Genomic DNA, 26,949 nt, shown 5'->3' on the forward strand with positions numbered 1-26,949 from the left:
CTCATCTTTCCTTCTACTCTTTAATAATACTGAAAACCTCTCTTCTTCTTGCATTTTCCTTTGAGTTCCATGGTACAGCTCATTCTTACTGCAGTAAACTGAGACATCCTGTGTTGGACTAAATATCCAGATGAATACTAGTCACTTTTCTGTTACATTTCCATCGGTTATCTCTGCAGAAGGCTTGACCTCTAGAAATTACTTTTTGGTGAGTAGAGTCTGTCCTTCAGCCACAGGATGCAGGTATTCAGATTTACCAAAAACTAGGACCCCAAAAACCAAACAGGAGAAAGCAAAAGGTGAAGTCTTTGCTTGCCAAAAGCCTACATACACTATTTACAAAAAAATAAGGAACAAAGTCAGAGATCACAGTTCTTTTCAAAAGGCAGAGGTCAACACAGGAGAGGTAAGTGCATGTGGTCTATAGGTAAGTACAAGAAATCCAAACAGTCCAAATGAAGAATCAGACCATTCAAAACAGTAGAACAAGGAGCAAACTGGAGCAGACTGGGCAGGAAAGGCAGATGTGTACACAAGAAACAGAGGTTAGTCCAAAAATCCAGAAAACATGACCAAAGCAAAAACAGAGATCAAGTCTGATGTGTATATCACAAAAACTGACAGTACAATCCTGCGAAGGTGAAATGAAAGGACTGGTGGTCACGGGAGATAGATGAGTTGACTGGCCAGAATGCAGAACAGGTGTGGAGGAAGGAATATGGCTGGAGGATTACAGGGGCCACCCAGCTCCGCTCCGGGTTGGCTCAGGTAAATACACACACACACACATACGCAAACATAGACAGTCCTGACAGCAGGATGGCTGATTCTCTTCTATGGTTCACTGTTTGATTTAGACTTAACAACTGTAAGGATCAACACTGCCAAAAGACACCTCTCCTCTGGGTACTGGCATCCTGACCTTACCGTGAGCCATCTGCTCTTGCATCAGTACTATAGCTGGATTAAGATATGGGAACCTTAAGGAAAAACCCATGCCTTCTTTGCAATTTACTCTTCTCCAGATTCCACATGAAAGATTGTATATGGTAGTTTCATTATTTTCCCAACTCCAAGCAATAATTTTGTGCTGAAACACTACCTTGCATCATGTTATTTTGAGGCAATTAAACACAACTATATTCAGAAATATACACCGCATGAAAAAAAAACTACTACGGATTAATGAACGATTCATTTAAGATGATTTATGTTGGTGTTACAACTGAAATGCTCTGGGCCTAAAAGGCTGAGGGGATCGGGCATGGGGCAGTTGCTTGGTTGGTAATTCACCACCACTGTCATCACAAGAGGAAAGCTTTGACTTTAGCTCAACTTGGGCCTTGAGTTTTTTTATGAAACAGTAACAAAGCGACTCTTTATCTGAAATATATCACAACCCTTACAAATCTGCATCTGCAAAGCAACTGCTTTGGACCATGACCAATATCCTGTCAGATTATTTAAAACAATCAATTTCATAATCAAGCAAACAACCAGTAAGGGGCCCTGATTGACTTGCACTCTCACTTTCAACCATCTATGACAGAGTACAGCATCTAAGGAAATATATGACTAACTAAAGCTGCTGGTGAACTAGTGACCTCTAGTGGCTCCGTGTCACATTTCACTTATCAACAAATACCCTATGAATAACCATTTGAATTTATGTGAGAGACTCATTTGATAAAATGTTACAGAATTTTTCAGCCAGGATTGAGAGTCCAGACAACTAGGATGATGGGGGTTGAATCTGGGATATTCAACAGGACCTCTGAAATATAAAAGTTCCCCGTTGTCAGCATGGGACTTCTGAAATGACACTGGTCAACAGTAACATTAAGCTTTTCAGGAGTTTATTACTAAAGACAAGTTAATTGTTTTCTGGATAACTTCACTCAGTGAAACCCACTAGAACAGGATTTTTTTTTCTTCAGTTCATGTTTCAGGTTTAATGGGCTGCCGATTGCACTCAGATAAACTATTTAGGTAATCTGCTTTTTGGAACAATTTAGAAAGAAAGCTTGTTTACCTTGATGCAATTCTCTCCAAAGCTTTTAAGAAACCATCTATGCTGCAGTCACACCAACTGACTATTCATGATTATACAGCAACATTACTGTATTTTCTACATCGTAAAGTGTTGAAGTTTGTCAGTTGTGGGGAAAAAAGGATTAAAGCAACCAACATGAAATGAGATAAGCGCATGTATTGCAGTCACTGTAACTTTTGCCTAAATTGTATAAATCAGATCAAGATCACTTAAAAACCACAGTAAGTAAATTGGATTTAGTGTAAAAGTGTAAAAATTGAAAAAAGTGTAAAATAGATTTAAACAAGATGATTATTTGAAAACTATCAGCTCTTACAACATTCATAATCCAGATGAAAAAAAGGAAGAACACCATAATTTAATATCTCATTTTTTATTGGGTTAGGTTTTCATGTAACTCAAGTAAAAACATGGAATGAGTTATTGACCGCCCCTCAGACGCAGGACAAGATGGAGGGTGGACTCCTTCTGGATGTTGTAGTCAGAGAGGGTGCGGCCATCTTCAAGCTGCTTGCCGGCAAAGATCAGCCTCTGCTGGTCAGGGGGAATGCCTTCCTTGTCCTGGATCTTGGCCTTCACGTTCTCAATGGTGTCACTGGGCTCAACCTCCAGGGTGATGGTTTTGCCAGTGAGGGTCTTGACAAAGATCTGCATGCCGCCCCTCAGACGCAGGACAAGATGGAGGGTGGACTCCTTCTGGATGTTGTAGTCAGAGAGGGTGCGGCCATCTTCAAGTTGCTTGCCGGCAAAGATCAGCCTCTGCTGGTCAGGGGGAATGCCTTCCTTGTCCTGGATCTTGGCCTTCACGTTCTCAATGGTGTCACTGGGCTCGACCTCCAGGGTGATGGTTTTTCCAGTGAGGGTCTTGACAAAGATCTGCATGCCGCCCCTCAGACGCAGGACAAGATGGAGGGTGGACTCCTTCTGGATGTTGTAGTCAGAGAGGGTGCGGCCATCTTCAAGCTGCTTGCCAGCAAAGATCAGCCTCTGCTGGTCAGGGGGAATGCCTTCCTTGTCCTGGATCTTAGCCTTGACATTCTCGATGGTGTCACTGGGCTCAACCTCCAAGGTGATGGTCTTGCCAGTGAGGGTCTTGACAAAGATCTGCATGTTTGCACTGTAAAAAAACAAAACAAAACAAAAATTAAGACTCCGTGTTACCAATATCCCGATGATCTAAGGTGTCAAGTAAATTCGATCAGAGACTAGCGCCTTTCTAATTTTTGATACATCTTAAATGTACATTTTAATATACTATATCGTTCCAAGATTCAAAGCGTCATATGCACAGTAAAAAAACAAGACGCTGGTTGGTTCGACTTGTTCCTGTCAGACGCAGAATATTAATTTTGAAATCGCATTAAAAGTATGTTGTTTATATACAACTTCCATCGAGTCTACTAATTACCACGAACGAATAAAGAGATCCTACAGTTGCACGCGAACAAAGTAGCTGGAAGCCGGTAATTCTAGCACCAGCGCCATTTTAAAATAAGCTATTGTTGTTTGCCTTCGCTTTGTTCGGTTATGTTACCTGCTAATGGACGACACAACCAGAAATTTACCATTGTTGATGCTAGCAAATGTCTTTCATATTATCGATCAACTTGAAGATTGACTGATTTAACCAGGTAAGTCTGGCAAGTTATTCGTACTAGTATGGGTTAGATGAGTTAACCTTTATTCACTGAGGAATCGTTACATTGCAATTGCTAGCTAGCTTTTACAGTGACTATTTACAAAACCATTAGCTTAGCTACCTGATAAAAAAGCGAAAGTCGTTAAAAACTATGGAAGCTGTAAATTGGTTAAGGTCAACAACAGATAACCTGAAAATATTTCTAGTTGTACTGTTTTAAAACGAACAAATGTACTTACAGTTAGGTTCAGCAATTTGACCTAATTTCCCCGAATAACACCTCCCTCTGACTGTGCAGTTGCTAGGGTGACAGGATAATTTATACTGTAGACGCGTCATCGAGCCATATTCATCCGCAATTGAATATAGTTCCGATTTCTACGTTCACCGTTTGCGATCTAAACGACGGGCTACGTTGAATAAATTTGTGTCCATTTATTTGTGTCATATACACAAACTGCGCGAACAATTACACAGTTTGCTTACAAAATAAATAACAATGGTGGAGTTAGTGGGCGGAAGAAAACCCCTGATAACTGCTGTTAGTGGTAGCAAACAATGGGATATTTGACAGCAACTATGAATTTGCCAAGGTGACCACTTATCTACACGAAGGGAAAATAATAAAAGTGTAAAAATGCCTTATTACAACTGCAACACAAATACTAAATTAAACCTAGATTAGTCGTCTCATTGATTTAATGATAATGCAAGCTTTCCAACATAGCCTAATGTACACTTAATAGTTAAGATACTGCTTCACAATACAATTATTCAGGGTGATAAAGATTACAAAGAAACCATGCGTGGCACATGACTGATATGCAGTTAATTATGACTCGTGTAGTTAGTCATGACGCAAGTGACGTCAGCAAGACCTGCCCTGATCCCAAGAGATGTGTTTGCTTATAGTATTAAACAGCAAGATAATAAAACAGGAATGGTTGCTTTGTGAGATATATTTATATATATATTCTCAACTCTAGGACTGATAATCATCCAGAGATTATAGGACAGAGCTACCTTTTAGAGAACTGTCATTTCCATGTTAAAGTTTTGAACCATTTTCGATTAAAACATAGCTGCTCTGTTAAACGTATTGTATGTAATGTAGTGTGTTTCATGATTTCTTTCATTGTCCTAATCCTGATTTACAAACTGAAAGTAGAAGTCAGCAGTGTGGCGAAACAAATGCCTTTGGCAGGATAAACAGCTGACACCTGATTATCCAGATGCCAATGGTGAGCCAGTTTAACTGTGGATTACATGGTAAATACCACAGTATAATCCTCATGTGATCCATAATCCATAAAACTTTCCTCACCGGAGACTATAGTGTTGTTCCTAAACTTTGTCTTTTATTGTTGGTTCAAACGTAGGTAACATTAAATGCTTGAGGGATGTTATCTATGTATGCACAAAGGTCATCTCACATTCATCTCATGTATTAGGCTTCACACTGAAAAACAAGCATTCTGTGGATTCATTTTCTGCCACTGTTTCTTGGTGACGTATTTATGTTTTCCTTACATTTAATACAGTGTGTTTTTAGGTCATACAAGTACTAACTACCCACTCCCAATATAGTGACAAACATTGTATTCCTTTCCACCTGTTTATGTCCAGGGCACTGGAAAATCTATTGTATATTTGTACTAAAACTGATCTGAATGTGATGGACATTTTATCCTTAAGTACAACAAAATGTTATGCATTTTCTCTCTTGGAACACTCAAGCACATACTGTCAATTGTTCCTGGTTAGGACAGAAAAACTGTTAAATTTGTCATGCCCTTCTGTTTCCTTATGCAGAGACAATTTTTGCAATAACAAAGCGTCTCTGTTTTATACAATTTGCACATGTCAAGACCAAATTACTGATACTGTTGCAAATTAGTAGGCTGAACTGTCTTTGGTCTACTGAAATTATAATTTTCCTTTGGTATGCCAATGATTTTGTACCAGCTATAAAGCACACTTTTTCTCTCCTTAACTAAATTTTCAAGATCTCCTACTGTCCTGTTAGTACTTGAACCCAATTTTAGATTCACTGTCTAAAACCACCCCATCTTTTCTCTCAGCTATGTAACATACCAACATCGTGTTGGACAACAGATGGCGCCACATTCTCATTTATATACAGCAAGGTGCTTTTAACTTCCCAAGCATTCAGTAGACTTAAAAGCTGGTCTCCAGCAAGAATATTATAGTTTATTCACTGAGTGATTACACTTTTGCTTGCCTGTTACTTGTATCTATATCCACAGAGTACAAACCTACATACATGTACACCACATCAAAATCTGACACTAAAGTCAGGTGGCTTTGGAAAGCATGTCACTGTACAGCTTGGTCATTATATGCTTGGGAGATATTGTGCTTGACGTGGAAACTCATTTTCAATGATATAAGGAATTGATGGTTTCATTACTTTTCTACACACTATGCTTCACACATACATTGTAAACTTAAGGCATTTTGATGGTAGACATAACATACAAATTTGTACAGCTGGAGGGGTCAATGTAACTTTAATGCAGCAGCATTAACTATAATAATAGTTTATGGAAAATGGACATAGCCTTCCTTTCCCTTTGGAATAAGATCTTAAAATTACTTTCCGAGGACCCCCACTCCAAGATATTGTACAATGAACATTTTCTTCCAATACTAAAGAGCTAGTTGAATCAAACCATTTCATTTCTCAACTATGCCACCTACCAGTTTTAACTGTCAGTCATATGCTTTGTGTAGGTACATACACAAGTATTTATTCAGATACACTTACTGTATTAGATCTACTGGTCATCTTTTGCAGCTCAATTACCAGGAATTCTACCAGGAAACAAAGCTCATTTATGCCTCTACAACATTGCTACTGCAGACAAACAGTTGTTTGCTCTACTATTAGCTTATAGCTCTACTATTGCCAAATTAACTTCTGTTCAGATCACAGCTGACCCTTCTCACACTGGACATGGACTCTTTTAGAAACTCCATTTGGACCAGAACCTCACACATTAACAGCTTCTTAATCTCTGCTGTTGGACAGTGGAACACCAACTGATTAACATGCTGCTCTGCACTTGAGTAGGCACTATTCTATGCTCATGTCATGACCCACCCGCTGATCATTTGCACTATTTACTTGACTTACTTGCACTCCTTCCACTCTGTACTACTCCAGGAACCATATTTATTTTATATTATTTTATTCTATTATTATTATTATATGTTACTAGTTTTTAATGTTTTATGTATGCACCAACCACTAAGGCAAATTCTTAGTAATGTGAAACCTCTTCACTTACATGGCAATAAAGACAATTCTGATTATGTTGGTACTGTGATGTAAACAGCTAACTTACACCAGGAATGAACACCAGAAATTTAGACTTAATTCTTTATTAGGTGATTTGCAACTTTTGGTCACGTTATGTTCAAAACCTTTGCACATGTAACAACTTAATATGCCATAACTTTAGGAAAATACAGTTAAGAAGACGGAATCATCATTTCACTGCCCACCCCTCAGACGCAGGACAAGATGGAGGGTGGACTCCTTCTGGATGTTGTAGTCAGAGAGGGTGCGGCCATCTTCAAGCTGCTTGCCCGCAAAGATCAGCCTCTGCTGGTCAGGGGGAATGCCTTCCTTGTCCTGGATCTTGGCCTTCACATTCTCAATGGTGTCACTGGGCTCAACCTCCAGGGTGATGGTTTTTCCAGTGAGGGTCTTGACAAAGATCTGCATGCCGCCCCTCAGACGCAGGACAAGATGGAGGGTGGACTCCTTCTGGATGTTGTAGTCAGAGAGTGTGCGGCCATCTTCAAGCTGCTTGCCAGCAAAGATCAGCCTCTGCTGGTCAGGGGGAATGCCTTCCTTGTCCTGGATCTTGGCCTTGACATTCTCAATAGTGTCACTGGGCTCAACCTCCAGGGTGATGGTCTTGCCAGTGAGGGTCTTGACAAAGATCTGCATGCCGCCCCTCAGACGCAGGACAAGATGGAGGGTGGACTCCTTCTGGATGTTGTAGTCAGAGAGGGTGCGGCCATCTTCAAGCTGCTTGCCAGCAAAGATCAGCCTCTGCTGGTCAGGGGGAATGCCTTCCTTGTCCTGGATCTTGGCCTTCACATTCTCAATGGTGTCGCTGGGCTCGACCTCCAGGGTGATGGTCTTGCCCGTGAGGGTCTTGACAAAGATCTGCATGCCGCCCCTCAGACGCAGGACAAGATGGAGGGTGGACTCCTTCTGGATGTTGTAGTCAGAGAGTGTGCGGCCATCTTCAAGCTGCTTGCCGGCAAAGATCAGCCTCTGCTGGTCAGGGGGAATGCCTTCCTTGTCCTGGATCTTGGCCTTCACATTCTCAATGGTGTCGCTGGGCTCGACCTCCAGGGTGATGGTCTTGCCAGTGAGGGTCTTGACAAAGATCTGCATGCCGCCCCTCAGACGCAGGACAAGATGGAGGGTGGACTCCTTCTGGATGTTGTAGTCAGAGAGTGTGCGGCCATCTTCAAGCTGCTTGCCGGCAAAGATCAGCCTCTGCTGGTCAGGGGGAATGCCTTCCTTGTCCTGGATCTTGGCCTTCACATTCTCAATGGTGTCGCTGGGCTCGACCTCCAGGGTGATGGTCTTGCCAGTGAGGGTCTTCACAAAGATCTGCATGCCGCCCCTCAGACGCAGGACAAGATGGAGGGTGGACTCCTTCTGGATGTTGTAGTCAGAGAGGGTGCGGCCATCTTCAAGCTGCTTGCCGGCAAAGATCAGCCTCTGCTGGTCAGGGGGAATGCCTTCCTTGTCCTGGATCTTGGCCTTGACATTCTCAATGGTGTCGCTGGGCTCGACCTCCAGGGTGATGGTCTTGCCAGTGAGGGTCTTCACAAAGATCTGCATGCCGCCCCTCAGACGCAGGACAAGATGGAGGGTGGACTCCTTCTGGATGTTGTAGTCAGAGAGGGTGCGGCCATCTTCAAGCTGCTTGCCGGCAAAGATCAGCCTCTGCTGGTCAGGGGGAATGCCTTCCTTGTCCTGGATCTTAGCCTTGACATTCTCAATGGTGTCGCTAGGCTCAACCTCCAAAGTGATTGTTTTGCCAGTGAGGGTCTTCACAAAGATCTGCATTTTGAACCTATGTAGAATCGAGAAACAACAAACTTACTTCATTAAAAATATAAACGTAATTAAAATTATAATAAAGATTACATAAATCAGTCCTTTCTGGGTCACAGTTATCAGTGATTATCTCATCTAGAACCCTTTATTTACTGTTGCTGCATGTCAGACAAAACACTGGCATTAGATATACACTAATCATTAAAACACACGCACATACACATATATACATTCACACATATATATGTATATGTATAGATATATGTGTGCGTGTGTATATATGTTGACGCACACAATTATTCGTCTGAAATAAATCTGACGCTCAGAACTATCTGCAACACCACAGCCATTTCAGTCCGGGCGCCATTTTGAGAGCATACTGACCTTCTTTTTGTTCAGCTAGTTCCTCGCTAATGGTCGATACTGCAAACGTTGAGTCATTCCTATAGCTAACATTAGCCAACCACTACTGCTTTAATTTAACCAAAATCGTCGACAAACTCACTGACGGTAAAACTCGTAATAGCCAAAAAATGTATACATACATCAATTACCGTTAGAGTTTACGGCAATTTGACACAGAAAACGTCAACTGTTCAGGCTTACACCCAATTCTCGGAAGCTAATTTTTCGTTTAACTGTAAAACCATGGGGCTAGTCAGCAAACAAAAGCCTAAGAACACCCACTTTATATGTTTTTCCGAAATAAAATCATAAGGTGAATCATAGGAAGAGATAAATATACTTACTGTAGAAAGACGCAGTAAATATGTTGTATTCAACTCGCGAAGATCTGCTTTGATGAGTCTCTCTCAGAAATGTTCCGCGATAACAAGCGAACACTGTATTATATAGGAGTCTGCTTACGTCGTTCATACGTCATTTGAAAGTAGTTCCAACTGATCCGATACGCACTATTTCTATATAAAATGTGCCTCTCTGGTTTTGTGTTATAAAATAATTATAATGATTATTTTCTTCTCCTCGTGAAGCTACATGTTTGGTCAAAAATAGTGTGCTTCAACACGATAAATTAACATTTTCTCCGGGGCGGAATAATATCTAACCACATTACTTCCAGAATTTGTTCGAACCAACACAGCAACAGTGACCTTCCCTGTGTATCTGATTGGATTGCACGATTGTTTGTTTGAGCAGCGATTGGTTCCTGTGTTACAGTATGTAATGTTCGATACCAACGTTATGTTTTTCACATCGATGTTGTATATATACTTATAACTTAAATTTGTATAAATATATATAACATACATAGATTAAACTCTTGTGTAATTATAGGGTAGTCTATCTGTATAAGTGCAGTCTCCATTTTGTACGTACACGAACTTTTTCATCCTCTGTCTTTATAAATTACTCATACTCAGTGTTTTTAAATTAGGAAGTCATCACGTCTGAATGACTGTTGATTTATGGAGCACTCAAAAAGGGTCCGTGCAAACGCGAATCCCGTTGATCTTTCTCAAACGTGTCCGCTTACTGATGGAAACGTGCTTAGTAAACGTGCCACAAGCTGTTGAGACAGCAGGACAAAGTATTTTGGGCTAAGAGGAAGATAACACTGTCAAGTGACCTCATTTACCCAGCCTGTTTCATTTGCTCACAATGCAGCTCACAATAACCACCAGCTTACTAAACATGCCCTCTTTATAAATGATACATTCATGATTTAGAACTAAGCTGAACACCACTTCAAAATATGTAATTTGTGGAGTAGAATTTTCTGTTACTGCTTTTTTTGCAGGCACACACAGTTATTGCAAAAAGTATGGTCTTGGCCTTAATACTGAAACTAGTGATGTTTGAGAACCAGAGAGACAATATTTGGTTGGCCTGAGGATATACTGCTTCCTATGTACAGAACCAAGTGTTCTGCCTTGTGTCAACTGGGCTTGTTTTAGCTTGGATGTCTTTATTGAGTGAAAATAGACTTACACATGCCCAGTTGATAGTGAAGCTGTGCTGTGTGGTGGCACTTAGATAGACTAAGTCTGAGTTAACAGAATGTGTAAACACTCAACATTTTCTTACCTCCCAAGACACATTGTGATAATTGCATTAATGTGCATTAATGTGCATTGTTTTCGTGGCTCAAGGCATGATTTCAGTGCCCATGTGATACTGTTACATTCCCACAAGCTAAAAACTAATTAAACATTCCATGGGAAATTATCCTTAAATTAAGTCTGACAAGGATTTTCATTTGATAAAGTGAATTCTTGTGATATGGTTATGGAGTGAAGTGACCCAGCTGATCAAACATACAGAGCATCTTAGATGTGGGTCAATGTTTACTTGGGATAGACAGCACAGGACCCTGGAAAGAAAGTAAAGAATGATTTCAATATAACTTGATCTGTGGAAGCTTCTAGCAAAAACCAGTTGTTTGACTTTGGCGTGTCATAATAATTACTTTATCAACACTGTATCTTACTGTTCATATCTTATCAACTTATGGATTTTTGTACTGACCTTGATCATTTGTCACCAACATCAAACATGACGCCAGAATAACTGGCACCAAAGCACTTTTTTATATAGTAGTGGTTTTATTTTTGTTACCTTTATTTAGGATATTTTAATAATTTCTCTTGACATTCTAATCCCAATGTATATTGTGATTAAACCTGAATATTCACATTTAAAAAATCTTTGTTCTTTGAATGGGTGTACTTGCATTATGCCATTATTTTATCATTACATCAGTGGCATAAAATGGTCTTAAAATGATTTCTGGGACAATATGTTATCCAACTAAATTAAATCAAATAGTAAAAGCTCAAATGGGGTTTGTAGCTAACCGGGGTTCTATTTTAGGGCCCTAGTTATGATACAGCTGAGACGGTCCTTATTTATGTATTTGGGTCACAACATTCCCTTTCCCCACCCCTCCTGCACCCTGTCATATGACACCCCAACCCGTGATCTACCATTCCAGTGCTTTCCAGCACTGAACAGGGCGTCTGGCTGAATTAGTTCAGCCTCTGAGGAATGTGTTTGTGCAAGTCTGCTGTACTTTGCCCTGCCCCTTGTTTGGAATCATTATGGGCTGACTCAGAGTGTTCCAGGAAAAAATAATCTTTCAAGCACGACGTACTGTGGAAGCTGACATGAAGCTCACATGAAACCAAAGTGTCCATGACACAGGACAACTAACTTGACGTTGGCTTTAGGTAAAGGTACTTAGCTTTGAATTTAATTGACATAATCAATGACCATGTTGATGGTTGTGAATGGGTTACTTCCATAACTATGTGAGAAGATTTTAATGTAGATGTGACTCTTATCAGTGGTGGACTTTGAATAGGGTCATTGTGTTTTCCATACAGCAGGGTGACTGGAAGTGTTTAAGGGTGGGTCATTCAGTTCCACGTCAACAGTTTCACAACAAACAGGTCACACTAGTTTTACCAGAACATCATCTGGGTTAATTCTTCCCTGTTCCATTCCTGGTTGACATCAAAGTGAGTGCAGTAAGGCTTTCACATCGCAGAATACTCAAATATCAACATATGTACTCATTATGATGGTTTGTTATTTGTTTTTTGCCTACAGTATGGCTCTTGTGAAACACACAGGAGGCTGTCACTGTGGAGCTGTTAGATTTGAAGTCTGGAGTTCTCCAGACCTCCACATTTTCCATTGCAAGTATGGATTTTAAAATTCACTAATATTGTCTTATTTTCTACAATAATAAATGTCTGTATCACTGTTTTGTCGATCCTGTCAACACAATTTGATTTCTGTTTCTTTCTCCAGCTGCAGCATTTGCACAAAGAAACAAAACCATCATTTCATTGTTCCAAAAAATCTCTTCACACTCCTACAGGTAGTAAAATCAAGCAAATGTCTTGATTCAGTTCAACTTACAAATCGCAAGAGTATTTTAAGTGAATGTTTTTCTTCTTCTTGTCAGGGGTCGGATAATCTGACCACGTACACGTTTAACACTCACGTTGCGAAACACACCTTCTGTAAAACCTGTGGAGTTCAGAGTTTCTACACTCCCCGCTCCAACCCAGATGGATATGGTATGACCACAAACAGCTGACACATGACAGTCACGTGTTGTAAACACCCCACTTTCATCATGTTGCTGTGTTTACTGCAAACTAACTGACCAGGCTGCTCTATAAAGCCGTAGATTGTAGGTTATACATGTTGGAAAACTGTGATATCAGGAAATTACCTTGAAACGTAATAGCTGGCATTACCAAACCTGTAGTGCCCGGTTGTCGGTGAAATGTGCTGCAGACAACGGGCTGTTTTGTTCACCAGCAAATCACTGATTGTAACTGTTGTTTTTCCCCAGGTGTTGCTCCACATTGTCTGGATCCAGGTACTGTCCGCAGTGTCACAGTGGAGAAGTTTTGTGGGGAGAAGTGGGAAGAAAGCATGCAAGCTCACAAAACCATCAGAGACATGTCTAAACCTGCAGAAGACACACAGCTGAGAGAAACTCAGTAACAACAACAATGTGATACAAGAATCAAACCTTTTTTTAATCAGCAGTATACGCAAAAAACTGTACAGTATTTTCAACAATGTTTGAAATTATAAGATGAAAACAAAAAGCTCATCAACTTAGGTTGTTTTTTTTACAGTGTATTGACTCAAAACAATAAAGATTCTGTCCAACAAAGACAGAATAAGTTTCTCATATAATTTCAAAATTACTGACAGCTTTATTTATGAAAAGTGCTCACAAGAAAGATTTAGGCTAGTTTAGCTGATCATCTGTTGAAGAAATCAGTGGGACACCTAATGGAGTAACAATGAGTGCGTGTAGATGAGATTAACCTAATAGATCTTTAGGTTCTTTGGTCCTTGTGGGATCATTTGGAACGTGTTTACGAACATGTACCGAGAGAAGGCAATGTAGAGGTAACGAAACCAAAGGAGTTGAGTGCGATGGCAAAACATGGCGTTCTGAAAAGAAAGGAGGGTAGCTTGAAAGGTTATACAACCCATAACATGGTACTGATATTTGTAGAAATCTCATTTAACAGTCAATAGTGCTAAAAGTCTCATACTTTCTGAAAATATATACAATATACAGTACAACATTTTACAGAACAACGCCTTTTACCAACAAAAATTACATAAAAAATTAATGATAGCACGTCTTTGTCAACAAAGTGTTCACTTCAAGTCTTACTTTGGCTTGCCTGTAGCCCTGTGAGCCTACAAAACAGCAGAGAGATGAGGGCAGCAGGCAGCTGAGGGGAAGCTCCAGGAAGGAGAAGTACTTCCTGAGAAGGCCAACAGTCACCAGGGAGAGCAGACAGCAGTCTGGGAGAACAGATTGAGACCCAGTTAGCTTTTAATATGTAAAACATTCACCATAGCGGCAGACAGATAACTAGGCCATTCACTCAGGTTCTTCTGCCTCATGTTTTTATTGTGAAACAACCTTATTTTATCAACATGAAACAATGAAACACAAAACTTCTTTCTTACATGTTGTCAAGAAATCTAACCTGCACCAAATATATCGCATTATATTACAGTGTTAATTTGCTTTTGAAGTTTATAACCCTTGTCATTTAGCAGGAGACTGTGAGGCAAAGCTGTTGGCAATGAGCACGGAGTCTTGCTGTGCAACCGGGTGAGGAGGCTTACTACAGTCACGTTGGGCTTAATTCTCTGCAGCTTCCCTTGGAGACTACAGACAAGTCAAACAGATGAGGTGTAAATGCCTGGCAATAAATAACCAGAGAGCATGATTAATGACAACTTGTTTTTAAGACTGCTCATTGCGCACTACAGAGGGCAAGGCAGATCGAAGCTATTTTATCTGAAATTAAGTGTATGTTTGCTTTGGCCTCAGGACTTGGATGATAACGTCTTCCTGCCATTCAAGAGCACGGTGCAAGCAGTGACATCTCATATATGATTAACTACACAAGCCTGCTGTGCTTGTTTTTTTTTGTCCTGTCTACTCAGGCATTCACGTGGGTGTGCTCTGTGGGCCTTAATGTTTACCAAACTTGCAAAGCAATGAACTCCCAGCCTTCTGTAACATGTCAGCCCCTTTCTGTCCTACTTTCCTTTCACATTCTGTTTTTAAGAAATTCCCCTATCAAAATACGACCTTTCAGAAGCAACTGAAAGTAAAAATCTGACAGTGTGTCTGGGTTAAAATTGAAAGATAAAGTAGCATACAATTTCAGTGTGTCTGGGCAATAAAGATGTAAAATATGTAATAAAGACTCAGATTTTAACATCTGCTGACAACACCCTGAAACATCTGGAATGAAACGGTCACACGTAGTTTTAGGGCACACGGTTGAAAAACAAACATTTATACTGTGACTGACTTATATCTAGCTGGCCTCATGCTGCCACCAGCAGACCAAAGTGTGTAAAGGAAACGGCAGACTCATGCAGCCCTCTTGAACAGAAGAGGGCGCTGTACATCAACAAAATACCCAGCCTGTGTTTCCAGGACTTTCCAGAGTTCCCAGCATTAAGACTGGGGAAGTGGTGCTTCCCATGTGAGGATGTCATTACTGTCTTGTCTTTAGCTTAACATGCTCTGCTCTTGAAAACTCCATAATTAATGCAGCTTTAGTCAAGTATAGTGGATTGTTTTCACTAGAACAACTTGCTCAAACTTTTTTTTTTTTCTTTACTGTTTGACGCACATCTTTTCTTTGAGTGACTCACAAATCTAACCTGTGATACTTTGATGAAAAATTTTGAAAACATAAACCACTTGATGGTTTTCTGTCTGTCAAACCTACCATTGGGTACTTGTCCAGTGGAGGCGAGATGGCTGCAAGTGGAGAAAACAACAGTTACCCATTGAAAATGTTAAGGATGTAAACATTATTGTCAGCGAAATGATACATCTCATTGAGGGGGTCTGTGTTGGCTTCACCGCTGTATAAATTATCTACAGCCTGAGGTCTGCACTTGTTAACTGGTAAACAAGATTTATATATTAGGTATTTATTACATTGAGTTGAAAGTTCAGTTAAAGTTCAGTTTCTAATACAGTCAAGTGTGGGGTGATTATTTGGCCATTGGCTCATTCCTTCTGCAAACTATCACCATTATATTGTCATTTAAAAGCCCACTATCAGTTAACCTCTAGTGGGGTCACTGTCAAGTTTCCTTTTAAATGTGCATTCCCATCTGCAACAGCTGTAAACACGCTGACAAAAACAAAACTAATCAACAAACCACTGACCTTTAGAGCACTGTGAAACTAGTGCACAGCCCCTCTGGGTTCCATTCTAATGGGAATCATGGGATGTGATTTGTAGAACTCACATCTCATCAACAGATGAGGCCCATAGATTGACAGACACAGTCACACAGGCTGAGTGAGGGAACAGACCATGACTAGCATGGCAGACAATGAAGGCATCAGTACTACATGGGTACAGCAACGTAGACTTCACAGTGCTGCAAAACACATTTTTTAAAGCGGCAGTCTGATGCAATTCGCCTGTTGGCCTCTCCAAACCGGAGCTACCCTCCCACCTCACCACTTCAGGGACAGGATTTACTGCTGCTCTCTGGGAGCAAAGCCGAGTGCCTCTGAGGACTCTGTTTGGATGACCTCTCAGCTATGTAACAGACCACTTCTGAAAAACATAGTGTGTGTATGTGTGTCTTTTTGGGGAAACATTTGGAAAGATGGATGTTGATGCTAGTTTAAATGTTCTGCATTTTCCTGGATGGTGTTTTATGATTGTGGAGCGGGCGGATTTCTGTGCGCGGGTGTAAGCCACATAATATGGCATCTTTAAGTTGAAGGATTTGATTTAAAAAATCTAAGCCTTAAAGTTCAGTCAGTACCTGACAGCTTTATGGATGGCGATGTGATTGGCATGACCGCTCACTCCCCTTCCATCGAAGGTCAGCACCTGAAACAACAAAATATCTTATTGTGTGGGTGAAAAGCCAGAATCTGGGTATCTAAAAGTGAATTTCAAAAAATGGAGGCAAAAACAGAGGGAGAGATTTTTCTTGGGTTACTGGAAGGGTTTCTGTGTCTGACTGTGGAGCTACTTGGCAGCTGACAACTGATATTTAAAAACCTTTTTCTGTGTGCATGCTTGCACACCAGAGGAAGCAAGCGAAAAAAAAGAAAGGAAAAAAAAAACAGGTCAAAGGGAAAGAAAAAGTGCTTGACTAAAGACTTGGCATTCTCTGTGCTCAGACGTATTCTACCATGTCTTTGTCTTTGCAACCAAGCATAAATTAAGCATAAACCCCCAACCACCACATATTATAAGTGACTTGTAAACTTCGTATCTCCTCATGAATATGGCTTGTGGCTTGTATACAGAAAAGCACAGAGATTGGCACGGTGTCAGAGAAAGGAAACAATGCTGTTCAGTTCAATAGCAGTGAATTACTTTTCATATCATGATGTGAATTATTGCTGCATATATTCATTAGAAAAGATGTTCATGTGTGACTGACACGATTCTCCAGCCTACTTTTTGGTCTCAAGGCATTTTTGGCTGCCAAGCCTGACAGGATGGGAGGAGACAGTGTGTTTGTTTGTCTTTGATAACAAAAAGAGATCAGGGACTACAGGATAGAAGAACACAGCTGTGTGTAATCAGCTTTCCTACAGAACTGCAGGGTTTTTGTTTTGTCATTGCTGCTATAATGCCTGTTGGTCAGAACATTTGATTATTGTTGCCCTTGAGACAGACTAGATGAAAATTCTTTGATTCCGAATTTGCCACATTCTCATTAGCTAATAGTGCGGAACTGCACTGGGGCAGATAAGGATCTCTGTGTAAACAGAGAAATTGAATCCAAACTTTCTACTGCAGCAGAAGCTGTTTCCCCTCATTTTTAGGAAGACTCCAAATGTAGGAAAAAAGTTGGAAAAAAGAGATGGCTGCGGCTGACAGGATTATTACACAGACCACAGTGAAACTGGGATAATGAGCTAGAAGGCTGTGGTGCCAAAACATATGGTAAAAACAAAACAATACATGGGGTTTGTACACAGAGTGACAGGGGAATTGTGTGTTAACATCAAACAGGAAATGACAGAAAAGCCACTGCCTTGAAAACAAAGAATTTTACACAGAGCTGAGCGTACCATATTGAAGGAGTGAGCTCTCATATGCTTCACAATTACTGATGAGACCAGTGAGATTCTCCATTCTGCTTTGGGATCATCCGGAAGTTTTCTGGAGGGCAAATAAAGAGACTCTGGTTATCTACTATATTACAATGATATTACAACAGTGTTTTACTGGGACAAAGGAGTGCATTGTGTCTGCATTGTAACCTCTTTGTAACAGAAAATCAAGAGCATTCTACACAACATAAGCATGCTGGGTGTTTCTTAGGCTGAGCAGTGTTATTCCTCTCCAGGCACCAGATTTGTGCACGGTGCAGATTTAACCTAACATTTGAAAACAGGCTGTTGTGGAATGCAAACACAAGGGAGTACTGGGAAGTCTGAGGGTCAAGAGTCAGAAGGCCCTTAGCACATGTTGATCTGAAACTATAGCCCTGAGACAGCACTGAGCATACATCAAACATCACACTTGGCCAGCTCCAGCTCTTGGCCTACTAAACATGCATAGACTCCCTTTTTGGCAGAAAAAAATAGCAGATTTCTTTTGGAAGATATAAGCCTTGCTTTCTATGTTTTTTCCTTTGAACTCAAGAGAAATCCAGCCATAAAAAAATAAAGAGAGAAACAGTGCTTAAAAACGAACAGTTGTGTACAATGCATTGCACTAGAGTGGATCCAGTCTGTTCACTAGTTATCATGTCTCTGCTTTATGCTGATCAAAAACACTTCCAACAAGAGACAAGCAGACAGATCAATGACATGACATGTTTCTGTACACTCTGGATAGGACATGGGTGGAGTGGTGCATGTGCGTGCGTGTACGTATATGTAAGTGCATAAAGTGGGGGTAGGTGTGCGGGTGTGTCAGTGGTTGTTCCCCTCCCCTTCAAACTGCTAACAATGAGCCAGGACAGTTGAGCTAGTAGAGGGAAGTGATGGATTAGGTTGCAAATCTATTGGCTGCCAGCGATGTGAGGGTCAGACTTTGGTGTAAGGGGTGGTGGGGTGGGGGTCAGCTATGTCACAGGGAGGAGGGGCGGGTTCAGAGATAGTTTAAAACTGTCTGTCATCGAGTGAATGCACTGCTGTGACGCATATAAGGGCTGTGTGTGTGTACGCTGTTTTTTTTTGAGTAGGATGATGCTGTGAAATGGAATCTTATTTAATGCAATGTTAAATCTGCACAAATGAATACAGCACAATCCTAATTTCTGCTGCCAGAAGACTTTGTAGAAATTTAGCCAAAGCGTGTGAATATTACATACTGAAATCAGCTTGGCTAACCTGGAGCAATGTCTTAATAATTTTTTTCTTCCTGTTGCATTTATTCATTTATTGCTTTAGACATAGAGCCTGACAACAGCAGCTAAGCACATGCCTGGAGGACAAGGGAAAAAAAGAAAAATTTACTTAACTTAAGATACAAGATACCTGACCTTTCTGAAGCAGGACACAGGCTGAGTGTCAGCTTCACCATGCCAACAGTGCAAAATGTCCTAAAGTAACCTCTACAGCTCCCCCTTTGTAGCTTTGCATGTGGATATCTAATTGCTTTCAGGCATCTGTATGCAGTTGTTGAACTTTGGCCCAGTAAGGGGATTCTGTGTGTGTGTGTGTGTGTGTGTGTGTGTGTGTGTGTGTGTGTGTGTGTGTGTGTGCGTGTCACAGAGGGCTTGTTTAGTCTGGTCACATGGACCACAGGCCCGCGAAACTGCCAGACTTCTGTCCACACAGTCAGATTATATATCCTGCTGGGAACGACTGAGATGCCACTACAAACTGACGCCCACAATATCCCCACTGTAATAAGGCAGTTACAACTATAGTAACAACACCAACAGACATATGTTGCTTCACAATGTTTTAGAGAAATTTGCGGTTGAAGGTTTTGTCAATATTCACTCATGCTGTAATTAACGGTCATGAAAATAACCATGAAAATGATGCTTTTAACCATGACAAAGCACTGTAGGTGTTGTTTTGAAAGTAAATTGTGCAGAAAAAGAGCAATCTAATGTGACAAAATTACAGGTTGTTTCTGACTGTAGGACGCAGAGGCCACTGTGGGCTGGTGACACATGTATGTAGGGTAAAAGCACAGCCAGAGGTCAGTGGCAAGACTGGAACATCCCACCACTATTTACTGCAGTCTGTCAGGTGCTTATAAAACAGCTTGGACTATTTTTTACCACTGATCAATGTAAATTTAAACTTGGACTATGGACATAGGGTGTTACTGCAGCAAATACAACTTTCCTTTCCACCCGAAAATAGCAAAGGTCTTTGTTTACATGCATATAGAAAATTACATTCATCCAATCAAAAACAAAAGCTTTCAGTTTGTGATTTACTGCTAAGTAAAGAGTTTTCCAACTTAAGCAAAACTGAAGTATGTCATCAAGTCCAGAGTCAAATTATTAAAGTTATTAAAGAAATCAGATGGGTGAGACAGAGTTGCTTCAGTTCAGTCTGATAGATAACGTAATGAAGGAGTGGAATGGTTGGATTTGTGCAGTGAACAGCTATAATTGAGTCCAGGGAGTGGACAGAGGTCAAGCCAGTGCAAGTGCAGAGGCAGCAGAGCGTGCTCAGATCGAGCTTGATCACAAAGGCCCCAACATGCACTGGGGCCCCAGATACTGTCAACACAGCTGTCCTATTCAGTGAGCATTAAAGGGAAAATCCTATCTTAAAGCAGAATTCACGTGTTATTCCAGTTATTCCATAGCTTACAGTGAGTGAACTGTCATCATGAAGCATAACACACCCTACATGCTAGACTTCTGTTGTCAAGTTGAGACTTCAGCTTTAAAATAAAAGTCCAGTGGATCCAGTGATCCACTACCCTGATGAATAAGATGATAGCACATCATAGACAGCATAGTAGTGATTGCTATACTTTTTGTTCATGTCCAACACAATTTTTCCAGGTGTGACAATATATCTTGATGTCACTCCATTTGCGTGATGACAATGTTAATTTAAGGCCCCGTGGAGTTTTTGTGTAAACACACAAAAGTAGTGCTTTACATTCAGTTTCATTCATCAAACGCTTTGGGTGTATCCTTGAGCTCTTCCAAATGTGCTGAATGCATTTTCTTCCTGATAAATCACTCAGGATGTTTTAAGCATTTTAAATCCAGCATTGTTCACATTGATGTTCACAGTCTTCTCCATTAACAGCGTTGCTGGCACACTGCAACACATTTTTGGTGCATTACCACCATAACACCGAATGTCAAAAACTACACAGGGAACCATTAATTTTTATGACAAGATGATCTGCATCATAATTGGTCTTCGATGAATTAATAGGATTACATAATTTTGAACCAGGATAAGATCTGAATTGTTATTACAAGATCAAATGCCCTAGTAACTTTTTTGCAAACCTTTACAAGCTAAAAAAGTATCATGGTGGGGTTCACAAGGCACAGCACACTTCCTGGTTTGTTTTTACATCGCAAAGAAATAATACCCAGTGTGACATTTAAATTCAAGGCAAATATTTTGAGCTCACAAACTCTAAGGATCTTCTTTAGGGTTTCGTCCTTTGATAGCATCACATTAAAACCTTGAGCCAAGGTGCTCATTTTCATAGCTATTGTGCTTGTTGTAGACTTGACATAATCTTCGATAACATCAGTGAGAAACTTCCAAAGATTTTTTTGGAGATCAGTGCTAGAGCTACTGTATGTGAGCCACAGTCACTTGGATCATCATCATCTAACACATTATCCATAAACCATCCAAGAAAACCAAACAAACACCGGTTAATTCTCTGTATTTCTATACAACAGTCATTTCCCATTACTGGAGCTTAAAGAGCATTGTTTCAAAACCAGCAGAGGACATGATATGTTTATGATGTGGATCCAAAAGCCAATATCTTTCTTCATATCCTCTGTTGACATTAGATTTGTAGGTTAATGCAACCAAACCAGTTGTCAGTGAGAAAATATAGGAAAATAATGGGGGATGAGACTAAACATTGCAATTATCTTCTGACAAAACACTTAGACTATGATGTAAGAGTCATTTGAGAAAGTCAGCGGACCTTGGAATAATTTGTCCGGATCTCCTTTTTACACAACCGTAATGCAAATAATAATGTAAAGTCCATGCATATCACACTTGGCTTAGACGGGTGGTAAAGTAGACAGTTAGAAAAAACAGTTCTGTTAAGATCACTAGTTTGGATAAGACTGACATGGAACTATCATACAGTACATAAAAGCACTCAGATTCACTGGTTTGATACACATGTATATATTGTTCTATTTTGTTCATCTGATTTACATCAGTAAGGAAGGACACAAACACATCTCAGTTCAATGCAGTACAGCAGTACAGATATCAGCCTCCAGTTCAAACAAAAACTGATCATTTCAGCCTTTATGCAGGAGGGAATAATTGCAGGGCCATTGAACAAGACTAGTTTTGCTTTAGCTAGGTGTATAATAAGCTGGCAACAAACTGAATGTGAATGTTCAAATCAAACTGATAAGATGCATATGGCTTCTGTTACTAGTCGGATGTTTCGGTTTCTACAAATTTTTCTTTCTTTGTGCACAATAAAATGAACAGAAAAAAAGAGAGAGGTCAAGTCAAGGATGTACATCTGTGCATATTTGGGCAAATAAGTTTAAGAGCAAAGCCAAAGTGTGGCTAGCCATGTACATGCACACAAAGAGAAAACAGTTTGGAATGACCTACATTAGCTGTGCTCAAAGCATTGCCAAAATGTATCCCACAGTCCTTGGCAGTTGGCTTCAGCAGACATGGACAAGAGGAGGTGGAGGAGGAGGAGGAGGAGGGGGTGAACAGAGGGATAAAGCACTGAGAGAGAGAGAGAGAGAGAGAGGGAGAGCTTGGTTGTGAGTGAGAGGTGCTGGGGCTCTCAAAGTGCTGATTAGGTGTGTGTTTTGGGCAAACAACAGAATACACAGAATGGGAAAATGGGCTACACTCCAGTTCAGCAGAAGTGCAGACAGTACTAAGATCAAAGTTCAGGTATATTCTGTGTGCACAAGATGATAAAACTGTGAAGTCTGTGTGTGTGTGTGTGTGTGTGTGTGTGTGTGTGTGTGTGTGTGTCCCAACCAAACATACACACACACACACACACAATGTTCTCTAGGGCAGACAACCTGGGCAGGCTGCCAGCTCATTACTGTGAGTCCCAGGTTAGTGCCAGAGTTCATACAGCTCTCCTGGTGAGCCAACATGTAGAGATTCACATGTAGGCAGCCCTGCAGTTCTTAGAAACTCAAAACATTTTCGCGGGAATCTGCACAATTGAGCCACCTTTAACCACTACTGTCTGTAACTTGACCTTGCCAATAGCCATAGCAAGGAGAGTGAAACAGCTGCATCAGTAACAAACTATAGCAGAAAGCAGAAGAAGAATGAGTTCCACAAGTATTTGGATTCTGGCTCCCTGTCTGATTACTGCTTTGGGTAAATGACATTAGTTTTGAGAACAGTAGAACAGCTTTGAAACAGCTACAGTTCTTACTACATATCATTTATGGCATTTCATGGTGCCAAAATATCTCATTCAGTAAAATCATACATTTTCACATATGCAACAGTTTTACAGCTAAAAAAAAAAACTAACAAAAAGTGAATTGACACTTCGGTCCAGAAAGTCCAGAACTGGCCCAAAATTATGATTCAACCGTAGAGAAAAATAATATTCTTCAATGCACAGACAGATACCCCCTAAAAAATAATGTTAACCAGGCCTACAGTCACACAAACACACCCGATTTCTTCTTAAGGATCCCTGACATTCACTTGCTGACTGCTCAAAGCAAAATCAAACATCATAGTTAAACAAAGTTTTTGTTAAAACATATTTTATAAGAAGTTAACAAACAACTAGAATTATCGCCTCACAGTTGTGTGCCTCCTAGCACCGGTCAAGTTGTACTTTACATCCATGTCTGTTCAGTCTCATATTATATATGTAGTAACTGATAGAGAGCTTCATCACGTGTTGCAACAACAATAACCTGAAGCTCAGTATCATCAGAGCCAAAGAGCTTCGAACATGGATGTTCCTATAGAGAAGCTACAAATTATAAATATATAAATTGAATTATTATAATTAAATTATTACAATAAATTATAAAATATAATAAAACATGGATGCTTCACACACATCTTCAACCCAGCAGCACAGAAGACAAGTACAATCAGCACAGCTTCAAGGTCAACACCCCAGATTAATGTCACCAATTCAGTAGGTGACCAAATGTGAAATGTGGTCACAATCTGTCCTTCTGTTCCTGAGTTATGTTGGTGAGTGAAAACATTATGAGTGTCACAGAGAAATTGACCTTTGACCTTTTGGACATAGAAGGTCATCATTTCATCCTATTAGACATTTTTGTGTAATTTTGTATTAATTACTGTATGAATAACAAATGTGTTTTGTGAAGTCACAGGGACCTTTGAATTTTGACCACCAAAATTTTAATCAATTCATCCTTGAGTTCAAGTGGATGTTTGTGCACCGTTTTAGGATATTCTTTCAAAGCATTCCTGAGGTATCAACATGCTCTACAATGGGGATAGACGAACATCCATATGGATGAGTAACCTGAAAACTAAAAAATAATACCTCCGTTCACAGCTTTCACTGAAGAAGACGCATAAAAACATTATTTAGGGTTGGCTTAATCATAATCAAAACTTGCTTTACTGTACTTTTTAGAGATGGAAAGATGAGATACACACTGCACATACATTGATATATTGATGTCAGTTTGGAATTTTAAGCTTTTTAAGGGGCTCTGTCTCCGAAGCCACATCATTTATTTCCACTGTGACACAGAGCTAATGCATTAGGCCAGGCCCGGTCAGGTCTGTTGTAGTAAGAATGGATGAGTGTGATTTGTGTTCAACCCTTTCTTTGTCCTGATACACACTGGGTAGTGAGGAGAGGACTGATGGGCCACAACAGACACTCATGCTGAGACTTGACTCAATGAACTGAAGGCAGCATAAGTATGTTTTTCAAAGTGATTTTTTTTTTTTTTAACTAACAAGTAGCCTCTGTTTTAAATCATATTCAGTCAGCACTGGTCAAGTTGAGTACAAACATATTTAATGCACAAATCTGAACATTGAACAGAGCACAAACTTAAAAGCAAAGACAAACTCAATGCTTTCAACATTAAAAGAACACATTTGAAATGTTGCAACTTGTATTTTATCTGTTTGGTGCAGACGACAGCTTACTTATGGTCTACTATGGTGACCCTGGATCCTGGTATCCCCAACACGGCACAACTGTTGAGAAGTTCTTGTTTACGCTGAGTTCCTTGATTGTAGTAGTTCCCTGTAAAATAGTACGAAGACAAATGAGGCTGTTGATGCACTGTAATACAAGTCTAAATTCTGTCAGTAGAGTCTGTGTAAGTGCAGTGTGAAACACTGCCAACCATTTTGAAATATAATTTTTCTTTAGTTGTGTAATAATGGTCCTCCAACATCAGTTAAGTTGGATCTAAATGAGCTAGAGTTACACAGATGTTAAACATGTTTAATTAATGTTTTTAATAGTTTTTAGTAGTATTTTAGTAAAAGTGGTACTACCGAGTGGGCTGCTTGACAAAAGTCAGTGCCTTACCTTCCTACAGATTACAAATATATGATGGACACCAACATCGTTACGAATTTCCTAGAAAAAGTCAGGTGCTGTTGAACTGATAATCACATAGCTTTTTTTTCTTTGACTATCTTCTTTATCAAAATTCAACAACTCTTGGTCTTATTATTATCAAACACCACTTACTTAATTCTGACAATAGCTGACATTATACGGTGATTTTATTTATGATTTTAAATAGAAATGGTTTTCAGCTCTGTCTATTCTCTGGTCCTAACACGCAGTCGTAATTTTCTGTAATCACGCGTACCACAATATTATTTATGTTAAATGAAAAACGTGCTCAAAACCCGTTTGACGCACCTCACCTATCAGCATAATGCTGTCACTTAGGTACGTCACCTACTCAGTGGTTCACTAAGTCACCTCGCTGTCTCGAGACAGCTGCTATTTCACGTTCATTTAAAGGGAATCAAACTTTTATGTTTCCTGTTCACTTTCATGGGTGAACTATATAAACAAAACTAGCTAACGCCAGTTAGAAGCAAGCCTTATCAATAACAATTCTTTCTCTGTAACTTTATCTTCACTTATTGACGTTATTTATGTAAACAATGGTATGCTGTCGCCGTACCTTCAGACAGACATAGCAAATGAATGCTGGCATTTAATTCAACAAGTCGTATGATCGTTGGCGCGAAGAACATGCATTCATCATCCGGATGTGCAGTTACTAACAGAGCTCTGATGTCAGAGCCGCTTGCTTCTCGGCTTGATGAAAAGTTCATTACATGTTCCAACGACTTCAGCAAGGTTCGCCTATGTCGATAGTAACTGCATTTCATCCAAACTAAGTAGAATAAAATAATGAAGATAGCCAGGTACACACTCATTATTTTGCCCGTTACTGTAAACAATCCGTGTAAAGACAAAAGTTAAATAGTCAAATGGTTCCATGTCTAAAAAATAGATCATCAGATGTCTGTTTGATATTTAACGTTACACATTCTCTAAATAACTCATTAAGTATTGCAACTAAGTCTAATAAAGCAATAGCCACCCACTTTTAGCATCATAATAGTGTGTTTTACTCACTTGGGGGTCACTGTCGCTTCCTCAGTTCTTTTGAGTTTAATTAAACTTATTGTTTATAAGAACAAATAAATGAATACGATGTAGATTAATTTTGTGTCTTATTCGAATAAAATGATTTGAAAATGTATAATAAAGTTTCATGAATCAAGGAACATTTGTGACCGAAAAGTGAAAATTACAAACACCAGGAACATGACCCTGTTGAGGGGGACTATTTAACTGTGACACCACATTATCCTTGCAGGTATATAAAAATGTAAATTGAAAATTTTTCAGTATTTATCTAAATCGTGACACAACAGTTCGCTTACCTAGTAAATGTAAAAATTATAGTTTGCAGTGTGCATACATATTTGTT

The 26,949-nt window shown here is 39.9% G+C and overlaps 3 protein-coding genes across 9 annotated transcripts; 1 reads left to right on the forward strand and 2 right to left on the reverse strand.

Annotated features, from left to right (window-relative positions):
* Positions 1-2,410: 2,410 nt before the first annotated feature.
* Positions 2,411-9,698, reverse strand: ubb (ubiquitin B). 3 transcript variants are annotated; one of them, XM_046411068.1, is made up of 3 exons: positions 9,552-9,698; positions 7,214-8,818; positions 2,411-3,170 (listed from the first exon to the last, which is right to left on the reverse strand). In XM_046411068.1, the coding sequence occupies exons 2-3, from the start codon at positions 8,809-8,811 to the stop codon at positions 2,474-2,476; spliced, it is 2,295 nt and encodes a 764-aa protein (XP_046267024.1). In that variant the 5' UTR covers positions 8,812-8,818; positions 9,552-9,698; the 3' UTR covers positions 2,411-2,473. The 3 variants fall into 3 exon arrangements, with proteins under 3 accessions (XP_046267024.1, XP_046267022.1, XP_046267023.1); XM_046411066.1 differs by lacking the exons at positions 7,214-8,818; positions 9,552-9,698 and adding an exon at positions 3,932-4,004; XM_046411067.1 differs by lacking the exons at positions 7,214-8,818; positions 9,552-9,698 and adding an exon at positions 3,462-3,479 and having other exon boundaries at positions 2,411-3,171.
* cenpv (centromere protein V) lies at positions 3,480-13,461 on the forward strand. Of its 5 annotated transcripts, XM_046411071.1 has the most exons (6): positions 11,588-11,996; positions 12,147-12,281; positions 12,373-12,465; positions 12,577-12,646; positions 12,734-12,848; positions 13,130-13,461. In XM_046411071.1, the coding sequence occupies exons 3-6, from the start codon at positions 12,374-12,376 to the stop codon at positions 13,282-13,284; spliced, it is 432 nt and encodes a 143-aa protein (XP_046267027.1). In that variant the 5' UTR covers positions 11,588-11,996; positions 12,147-12,281; position 12,373; the 3' UTR covers positions 13,285-13,461. The 5 variants fall into 5 exon arrangements, with proteins under 5 accessions (XP_046267028.1, XP_046267029.1, XP_046267025.1 ...); XM_046411072.1 differs by lacking the exons at positions 11,588-11,996; positions 12,147-12,281 and adding an exon at positions 3,480-3,684; XM_046411073.1 differs by lacking the exons at positions 11,588-11,996; positions 12,147-12,281 and adding an exon at positions 9,857-9,980.
* pigl (phosphatidylinositol glycan anchor biosynthesis, class L) lies at positions 13,297-26,413 on the reverse strand. The gene is made up of 7 exons (XM_046411064.1): positions 26,131-26,413; positions 25,127-25,226; positions 17,894-17,984; positions 16,627-16,694; positions 15,564-15,595; positions 13,976-14,109; positions 13,297-13,746 (listed from the first exon to the last, which is right to left on the reverse strand). Exons 1-7 carry the CDS (start codon positions 26,387-26,389, stop codon positions 13,618-13,620), a joined length of 813 nt encoding a protein of 270 aa, XP_046267020.1. The 5' UTR covers positions 26,390-26,413; the 3' UTR covers positions 13,297-13,617.
* Positions 26,414-26,949: the final 536 nt, after the last annotated feature.

The sequence above is a fragment of the Scatophagus argus genome, chromosome 14 (genome assembly GCF_020382885.2).
Source record: "Scatophagus argus isolate fScaArg1 chromosome 14, fScaArg1.pri, whole genome shotgun sequence".
Lineage (NCBI taxonomy): Eukaryota > Metazoa > Chordata > Actinopteri > Scatophagidae > Scatophagus > Scatophagus argus.

Excerpts from the sequence above, each read along its gene's own strand:
- ubb (XM_046411068.1), bottom strand. The coding sequence starts at position 8,811 with ATGCAGATCTTTGTGAAGACCCTCACTGGCAAAACAATCACTTTGGAG. Across the intron at positions 3,171-7,213 it reads CTGCGTCTGAGGGGTGGGCA|TGCAAACATGCAGATCTTTG; the intron begins GTGAAATGATGA and ends GTTTTTTTACAG.
- cenpv (XM_046411070.1), top strand. The coding sequence starts at position 12,341 with ATGATGGTTTGTTATTTGTTTTTTGCCTACAGTATGGCTCTTGTGAAA. Across the intron at positions 12,466-12,576 it reads CTCCACATTTTCCATTGCAA|CTGCAGCATTTGCACAAAGA; the intron begins GTATGGATTTTA and ends TTCTTTCTCCAG. Across the intron at positions 12,647-12,733 it reads ATCTCTTCACACTCCTACAG|GGGTCGGATAATCTGACCAC; the intron begins GTAGTAAAATCA and ends TCTTCTTGTCAG.
- pigl (XM_046411064.1), bottom strand. The coding sequence starts at position 26,389 with ATGAGTGTGTACCTGGCTATCTTCATTATTTTATTCTACTTAGTTTGG. Across the intron at positions 25,227-26,130 it reads TTTGCTATGTCTGTCTGAAG|GGAACTACTACAATCAAGGA; the intron begins GTACGGCGACAG and ends ACTATTTTACAG. Across the intron at positions 13,747-13,975 it reads AGGGCTACAGGCAAGCCAAA|AACGCCATGTTTTGCCATCG; the intron begins GTAAGACTTGAA and ends CTTTCTTTTCAG.